Here is an 8,570-nt window from a genome sequence, read left to right on the forward strand (position 1 = left end):
TATGTGACCTTTCCGTACACATCGTAACGTCATCACGACCGCTCATCCAACCCAGACTGTGCCATCTCAAAGGACAAGAGGGGTACATACAGAAGTCCTTGTATAGTAACTTGAATTTAAAGCTAAATGTTTGCGTTAGTGGCGAATATATGTCGTGTAAAAATATACGAAGTAATAAACAGATGACAGATTGATTCACTACATTTTTACAGCTCAATCTAAAACTGTTTGCCCTTAAAACGGTATCGTTACAACATGGTATGATCCATAACTCCTTCCTTAAATGTATCCTATCAACGTTTTCAACATTCATTGTTAAGGGAGTGTTGGGAAATTGGAGCTAAATGTTGTAGTAGCGGCAATAAGTTACAGATTCATATTTGTGACCAGCTGCTGTGAATGGTGTAAAAAATCCACATTCAGCTATTTTACTCATTACACCATGTCTACTCCAGCTAGAAGGCGACTTATGAGAGATTTCAAAAGGTGGGGTTTTAATGTTATTTTCTTCTGTAACGTTAGCCTAGCTACATATTGACGAGCTATTTTACTAGCCTATTGAAATAACAGACCGCTTATGAGAATTAGCTGTATCTGGCTTTTGAGGTTCTACTTATCTTGTATTACGAGCTGTAAACAACTGACTAGCTGTTAGATAGCTTTTAACCGAGGGTGGTGCAGCAGCAAAAGTCTTAGAGACATGGCTGAACTTGGCTAAGTTAAATTATCCAAGCGTTACATCTGAAAGTATCAAAACCAGCAAATGTAACTAGTGCAGTACAGCTTGCCTAGACAAAACGGTTTCACCGCCAACCAAATTAATTGGGTCAGGGCGGAGTGAAGTGAAATTAGTATGCTGTCACAACATTCGGACATTTGCTTCATTTAGCGAGCTAGTCAGGTTTCCGTTTCTCTTGCTTTTCTGCACTGATGCATTGATTTTTACACAAGTCGTCTGAACGGCTCGCCTGCTCTTTGGTTATTGGAATGTGCTCAGATATTAAAGACTGTAACACGGTAGCTCCTTGGGACTGAAATTGTTTACCGTCAACCCGCAGGCTCCAGGAGGACCCCCCGGCTGGTGTCAGTGGTGCCCCTTCTGAGAACAACATCATGGTTTGGAATGCGGTCATATTTGGGTAACGTTAAGCAGAAATTGCCATCCGCGTAACGAGCTGCTTTTTGGCTAATTAGCATAGAGGTCTGGTTTGACTCGTATCTTGCTTCAGTTGTGCGCTACTTATTTAATTTACGATCGTTAAAACACAAATATAAATATATGCATATAAAATTGCTCTGTAAGCCTACATTAATCTATAGTGGGGTTTTTTTCTTTTTTTTATTAAACCGTTATGTTCGATTTTACCGTTAATTTCGTAACCTCAAGTGCAATTTAATGTTGTATTACCTGACACAATCACACGCAACCACGTGGCAACACCCATGCGTACCAAATAGGAGCATATGATTCACTGGAACGGTTTTTAATCAGTGATGTACATTTAGTGACGCATATGACAATAGTTTAACCATTCGTTATTCGTTGTGACAAATTTATGGGGGTCCTTTGTGTTTTACTTTAACCCCAGATGTTTGTTTTATTTTTTCTTACAGCCCTGAAGGAACACCCTTTGAAGATGGTGAGTAGGGGCCAACTAACCACATCGCTTGATTGCTTTTTCTTACTTTGTACACTGTATACTACAAAGTACAATGTGGTAACAGTATAACAGTATAGTACACTGTCATTGTAAAGCTGCTTGGTTGTTATTTTTACTGTTATCACTGTTCTTAAACTGAATGTGTCACCTTGCACATTTTAACTCCACAGGTACATTTAAACTTACAGTGGAGTTCACAGAAGAGTACCCTAATAAGCCGCCCACTGTACGATTTGTCTCCAAAATGTTTCATCCCAATGGTGGGTCCCTGCTGTAACAGATTTTAGCCGCGATATCTCATGTTCACATAGCCTCAGTTTTTATGTGTAGTGTGCCGGACACGTGCCAACTGAGCTGACTGAATATACAGGTTATTGTGTAACACAGTGTCGAAGATCAAACCCCGAGGGTTGCATGTGCTCAAGCTCTATGCCTCAGAAACATGCTAAATGCATTTGACGCTTAATCAAAAACTTACTGTGACATTCACATTTCTGAAGTATATTTTAAATCAAGTATATCACCTTTCTCAAACAACATAATGTGAGAAAATGCTTAGGAGGAGTAAATTATGCTCTGCCTGTCTTACCTTCTTGTCTGTTTATGTTGTCAGTATATGCAGATGGAAGTATTTGTCTGGATATTCTACAGAACCGCTGGAGTCCAACCTATGATGTCTCGTCTATTCTAACCTCTATCCAGGTTGGTGAAAATGCATTATCACAAGACGCAGGTCGCTGACTGCAATGTCTAAGTTGATGTTCTTTTTTCTAAAAAATCGTTCATCTTCCTCTGTAATGAACTTATCTGAAAATACATCTAAGGTGCACACGTAGCCATTGCAAAGCAAGACTTTGTTTCACAGATTTTTATGTTCATTCACAAATTCATATTAAAGCAGTTCCTTCTTAGTTCTGTAAACCCAGTGGTAACAAAGCTGAAAGCAGTGTGTGTGTGTGTGTGTGTGTGTTAAGCCTACTGAGTTGTAAATGATGGTCTCTCTCTTTTGCAGTCACTGCTTGATGAACCCAATCCTAATAGCCCTGCTAACAGCCAGGCAGCTCAGCTGTACCAGGAAAACAAGCGGGAATACGAAAAACGGGTGTCCGCTATCGTAGAGCAGAGTTGGAGGGACAACTGAACGCACTTCTCACACAACTGTGTCTGAAACTCGATGTTTTCTGGACGCTGTTTAGTGGTGTATGTTTTTTCAAACCCCGTTTTTATTTCAAAATTTTATGCACTTTACTCTTTACTTCACCAGACAATACAGGATTTCTTTTTTCTTTTCTTTTTGCCTGGAAAGGTTCTCAATGCTTCATCCATCATTGAATTTGACGTGACTCTGCCAAGCCCCCAGTGTCACAGACAGGCTGGGGGGTTTTGCTGTAGTTTCTTTGTTTTGTATTTTCCATATTTTTTTCTTAGTATGTTTTTTTTTTTTCTTAATTAAAGGGGAAAAAAACATACTAAACAATCATCTGTGAATACTTCAGGATTTGTTTGTTTGTTTTTTATGAGAAATGGAAATGCTTATTATTGTTGCTCACTGGAGAATCAAGCTCTTGACCTGAACTAAGACTCTCAGGATAGGATCACAGAACAGACCTGCCAGTCCTTAGGGCAGGGTCCTGAGCTTTGTTACATGCATGAATGCAACATTATGCCCTTGCGCTCTGCCAGTATGCCCCTGCATACGGGAAACAAACATTTATGTACAGATTTTGCACTGGTTGTCAATGTCACATTTTTCCCCAGCACTTGTAAATAATCGAATAAAAGGCAAAAAAATAATTGAAGAGCAGTTCTGCAATCTGTTCTGTCACACCTTGTTTTTCTGCACACAAAACAGAAAAACAGACAAATTTTGTTGTCCTCCTGTGAGGAAAGGATGACATGGATAATGTTGTATGCATGAATAATTTATTCGTAACACTTCAGTTAAAAAGCCTTTCTGTGAGGATACAGTTTTATTGTGGTACTGTAAAGAGGCACTGAAAGGATACACAGAAATGCAGTAAATATATATATATCAAATTAAGTATTACTGTGAGCAATAGGAGTGGTCTAAGATGAACATGATGACCTGCTGCCTGTAGTGTATGTTTAAGCAAAGCTGCCCTTGTATAGTTAATACAAATGCCTTTGGGAGTCTCTGTGTTGACAACAAAAGTCCAAACCTGTCTTGTTTTCTCTTCCAAAACACTGCGTGGTGAGGGACAAAAAAAAAAAAAAAAAAGAGAATGTCTCACAGTTTAAAAGTCCTGTACAAAGAATGTCATTTGGAGGGCACACTGCAGTCTGCAGAGGTGGGGGGGAAAAAAGAGCTACCTGTTGTATGCCCGCTCCTTTTTGGACCTCTCCAGAGCTTTGTCCATCGTCTTCTCTGTCTCGCCTCGACATTTCGGACAGTACCACTTGCCTTTGGGTTTGTGGTGTAGCCCCACACAAGAGAAATGAAACCACTCAATAGGACATTCGTCATTATCGCAGCCAATCATCTCTCCATATGACACTTGCTCGCATAGGCAGTAGGTGGGTTCATTTGGGTCGATGGGCAGGTCGGCGGGTGACGCCTCCCGTTCCTGTTTCGCCTTAGACCTCTTCTTCTTCTTTGATGAAGACGTCGAGGTTTTGGCTTTCTTCTCTTTTGGCGTTCCGAAGCCTGCGTCCTCACTGAGGTCTAACCCATAATTAGAGTTTTCCCTGTTCTCTGTGCCATTCTTCTGCCGCCTTGAACGCTTACCGCCAGACTTGTCCACCGATCCTGGCGTCTCTTCTCGTCTTTTGTCTGCCCCAGGCCTGCCCAGGCTAAGCTGGGCTGTAGACATTGGAGTCATGGTTACAGTTGTGGTTGTAGTGGTGGAAGGGCTGCCCACTGGAACTGCAGTCTCAGGTGAACCCTGACAAGCCTGGAGGAGCTCTGCCTGCCATTCTATCTGCCTACTGCAATTCTCCACTATCTCTATCATCTGCCCAGCGATCTGAATTTTCTCGTCTCCGAGCTCCCGAGTTCGGATCAGGGCCCTCTGGATGCAGTGAAGGGCTCGGCGTTTCTGTACAGCGTCTGACTCCTGTCGGTGTCTCTGATATGCATCATCTAGTTCTTTAAGAATATCTGCAACAACAAACCGTGGTGATTAAAACAGCATTTCAAAAAATCAATATTTGATTTAAAAGAATTGTTATTTGATTGTTGTATCTTCACAGGACAAAAAATAGGAATGTGACGCGATGACTTCTGCAACTTATGTGAGAGAGAGACGAAGCTTTTGCATAAGTCGAGAAAGTTATAAAAAAAAAAAAAAAAAAAAAAAACAATGGTTAAGAAAGAGTTACCATCATTAAAAAGAAATGTTTGTGTCAAAAATGTTTCGCACTTGGTTAAACGAGCCTGTGACACAGTAACCACTCAAAAAGCCCTTAAACATGTTGAGTCATGAAGTCTCACAAACTCATCCAATAATGACTCATCTAAACGCCAATCGAAGATACTCATTAGCAATGATATCAATGGTCTTCACAGTACTGGTGATCAGAGTTGCTATTACTCTAATCATCTAACTTTGCTAGCTCAGCTCGTTGATTCTAACGTAAATATGGCAACAATACGCTCGGCTAAGGTTAGCTACTGAAAATGATCACAGCCGAGTCAGCGAATTTCCATGAAGTGTTGGAGTAGTTAATGTTTTCAAAAGCTAGAGATATTGGTTATTTGAGAACTGGTTATTTGCCGTATGGAACAGATAGCTGAGCCGATGTTATCTCGCTGTGCTGCATTTGCGACCATGACAGTCTACAAAAAATTGAGCCTTGAGCTCCGGCAATATCAGCCCGGGTTCACCGCTAAAGCTAATGACAACAAGTTAACCTACAATGGCTAAACTATGATGTTTGCTAAGTTAATATGATCAGGTTCTCATTAGCCGCGCATTCTGATCATACAACAGTTCCGACTAAAGACTAGGCAGGTGAAATAATGAAATTATTTAAAGCGGGGTCAAATTATATCAAAACAATTTCTCCATCCTTTCGACATGAAAAATAACCAGCGCAGTTTGCTCATACTGGTCTCAATGCATGGTGTGCTGAAAAGTTTGTCGCGCCATGGTTGGCTAACTACGATAGCTTACGAGCTACGCTATTAGGTTAAGGGTTTAGCTAGCTTAGCTTCATGTGCAAATAAAACCTATTCAGTTGCCAGCAAACCAGCAACCAAAGTCTACAGTACTGAATAAAGACATATTAAGTGGGTCATTATAAAATATAAAGTCTCAGTTACCTTGATATTTGGCGTCAATTTCCTTCATTAAGGAAACACATCTTTGAAGATCTAGCGGTAGTGATTCCACAAGATCCAAATACTTTTCAACATAATTTGTAACCACTTGAAGCGATTCCCCGTTTGCAGGGTTCAACATTTTGCTGCTAAAACATCGACAACATTCAGAAATAATGGACGAGACACAGCAGATAAACGATGCTAAAAAGAAGTTAAGTTCGAGTGGTCCTCAAAAGTTGCCTTACAGCACAGCTAACTACAATTACATTACAAGCTCATTCTTACCGCTATGGTACCCCGCTTCCGCCAGTGGAAAAAAAGAAAGCATGAGAGCCAGGGGGTCTATCGTATCTGGCATTGCTTTGATATATTGTAAATGCGAGTTCATATCTACAAATTTTGAATTGGTATCACGCAGTTGAACTACATTTTCTATTACAATTTAATGTGTCAAAATCATGACTTAATAACATTCTGTTACCAAAAACTATTTTCAAAATTCCGAGGTAGTGTCTCGCAATTACGACGTCATGTCTGATGGGAACTTAATATTTTAGAAGTAAGATTATTGAAAATGACCACTTTTTATATCCTAAGGACGATTAAATCACAGTTTAGTAAAGACAGTCGCGTCGCTTTTGTTACCAAGCGTCTACGTAATTTTGTTGGTTATCCTGCTCCTAAATGGCACTCAGTGGGCAACCTCTGCCATAGCCAACGGAGATAATTTTGTACAAAATGTGCTGAACATAAGGTATAAAATGGATGTATAGTGAGTGTTGACAAACAAGCGAAACTGAAGCAAATTTCCACATCTATCCTTAAGTGCTATCCAACAATTTATGAAGTAATATTTCGCTACTTGAAATATAATGTATTCCAAATCTGTGTAGGCCCTACATATGCAAAATAGCTGAAACCCAGAGTTGAAACAGGCTACACACTTGAGTTTTTCTATTTGTTTATGAAAAATTAAGATTTCAGAAATGTTCATACACGACAAGATTTAAAATATGAGGTGATCGAGCCAGTGTGTTCGTTTTAGCTCAAACCATCATTTATTTATGAAACTGCTTAGAGGCTAGGTTCTCTACTGCCCACGTTTATAGCTCTAATTAAATTGGAATTACGAAATATTAGGTGATCATTTCTAGCTACTGAGTCGCTATTGGTAGACATTAAGTCATAATTTTGAGGTATTATGTCGTAACCTTTAGTTATTAACTCATGCTTTGTGACATCCAGTGGTAATTTTCAGATATTGACTCATAATTGTGAATTACAGTACTAATTCGTAGTTCTGAGATATTAAATCCTACTTATGAAATATTAAATCGTCATTACGTTTTGTTCTATCGGAAGTATAAGACAATAACTCTAAAGTAGACGTACTAAAGCCTAATTCTGATATATTAAGTCCGAACTGTGGAGAATTGCGTCACAGCTGCGATTTATAAAATCGTCATTTTAAATCGTAATTCCTAGTGCCAAAAATGAGACAAGGAAAACACACTGGTGCTCCCGCCCATCCGCTCGCTCCCCCAGGCTTTTCCTTTTTCCACTGGTGAAAACTGGCTGTCGTATGTAAGAAATGAACATGGAAGCTGAACGACCGAATTTTCAAAAGAAAAGTCGGTGCAGAACCGCCCACAAGTGGTAACTGTTGAAAATATCAAATTCCTGAAGACCCTAATGACAGGCGTTAAGTCTACGTAAGCCGTAGAGCATGGAAAATGTGAGCCACAAATTTACTGACCAAGATCCCCATATAAGTAAAGAAATAAATACATACATATATATAGACCACATGGGAAATATATGTCACCGGGAAACCCAGATGTCATCAGTCTTCTTTGACAGGTTGTTGGTGGTTAGTATGAATAATTCATTGTGAAGGTGTTTAATGCAAGGTTAACTGTAAGGTCTGATATGACAACAGCCCAAATGGCAAAGATGTCAGGCCTAGATCCGGAAAAATCACACTCTGTTCCCGGAATGAGACACTATCACCAAGACTCAATAACGTGTGATGTCATTTTGCCACATCATGAAATCGGTAGTGCGAGAGCGTAAGTAAAATGTACAATGTCCCCATCTGTAATAACAGAGTGGTAAATGTGCGTGGTAGAAACAGGAAGTGTGGTCCAGAGACATCAAGCTATTAGTACTGAAATACAAGTTCTCCCGTTCTGACCTGCATAAACTCATAACACGATCTGTCTATCCTGAAAGATAATGGAACATGATTGCTCGTGAGGCCTTAAACTTGCTTGGATCTATGTAACACCTGATCAAACTTAATCATGAACATGTTTGTTAAATGATGCGTGGCAAAAAAATAAAAATAAAAAGATGACTGTACGCAATAACGTAATGAATAACCTCAAATGTCACATCAGTTATGAAACTGAGATACAGATTTGCATAACGTTTCCCTGCTGCGTATAACAATGTGAACCCTCAGCCGGCATAATTTTATGTATAAGGCATTAGTCAGTCATTGATTAATGCTGCTTTTTGTATCATGCAGAAATGGGTTTAGTCACTCTTGTCCTGAGAACTATCAAGTCCAGCTGTGCTTTCTGTAATGCATTGGTGTTGCTTTTCCCCCTTTCACCAGAGGGTGG

At 39.7% G+C, this 8,570-nt stretch overlaps 2 protein-coding genes across 6 annotated transcripts; one reads left to right on the top strand and one right to left on the bottom strand.

The window, feature by feature from the left end:
* The first annotated feature begins 335 nt into the window (after positions 1–335).
* Positions 336–3,449, top strand: ube2al (ubiquitin conjugating enzyme E2 A, like). Of its 3 annotated transcripts, XM_030786054.1 has the most exons (8): positions 336–499; positions 774–800; positions 952–953; positions 1,059–1,139; positions 1,615–1,640; positions 1,832–1,921; positions 2,275–2,363; positions 2,674–3,449. In XM_030786054.1, exons 1-8 carry the CDS (start codon positions 443–445, stop codon positions 2,800–2,802), a joined length of 501 nt encoding a protein of 166 aa, XP_030641914.1. In that variant the 5' UTR covers positions 336–442; the 3' UTR covers positions 2,803–3,449. The 3 variants fall into 3 exon arrangements, with proteins under 3 accessions (XP_030641914.1, XP_030641913.1, XP_030641915.1); XM_030786053.1 differs by lacking the exons at positions 774–800; positions 952–953 and having other exon boundaries at positions 336–486; XM_030786055.1 differs by lacking the exons at positions 774–800; positions 952–953; positions 1,832–1,921 and having other exon boundaries at positions 336–486.
* Positions 3,450–3,930: 481 nt separating this feature from the next.
* On the bottom strand, positions 3,931–6,168 carry ing1 (inhibitor of growth family, member 1). 3 transcript variants are annotated; one of them, XM_030786793.1, is made up of 3 exons: positions 5,944–6,168; positions 4,564–4,779; positions 3,931–4,452 (listed from the first exon to the last, which is right to left on the bottom strand). In XM_030786793.1, the coding sequence occupies exons 1-3, from the start codon at positions 6,080–6,082 to the stop codon at positions 3,989–3,991; spliced, it is 819 nt and encodes a 272-aa protein (XP_030642653.1). In that variant the 5' UTR covers positions 6,083–6,168; the 3' UTR covers positions 3,931–3,988. The 3 variants fall into 3 exon arrangements, with proteins under 3 accessions (XP_030642653.1, XP_030642652.1, XP_030642651.1); XM_030786792.1 differs by having other exon boundaries at positions 3,931–4,477; positions 4,547–4,779; XM_030786791.1 differs by having other exon boundaries at positions 3,931–4,779.
* Positions 6,169–8,570: the final 2,402 nt, after the last annotated feature.

Source organism: Chanos chanos, chromosome 10, assembly GCF_902362185.1.
Source record: "Chanos chanos chromosome 10, fChaCha1.1, whole genome shotgun sequence".
Taxonomy (NCBI): domain Eukaryota; kingdom Metazoa; phylum Chordata; class Actinopteri; order Gonorynchiformes; family Chanidae; genus Chanos; species Chanos chanos.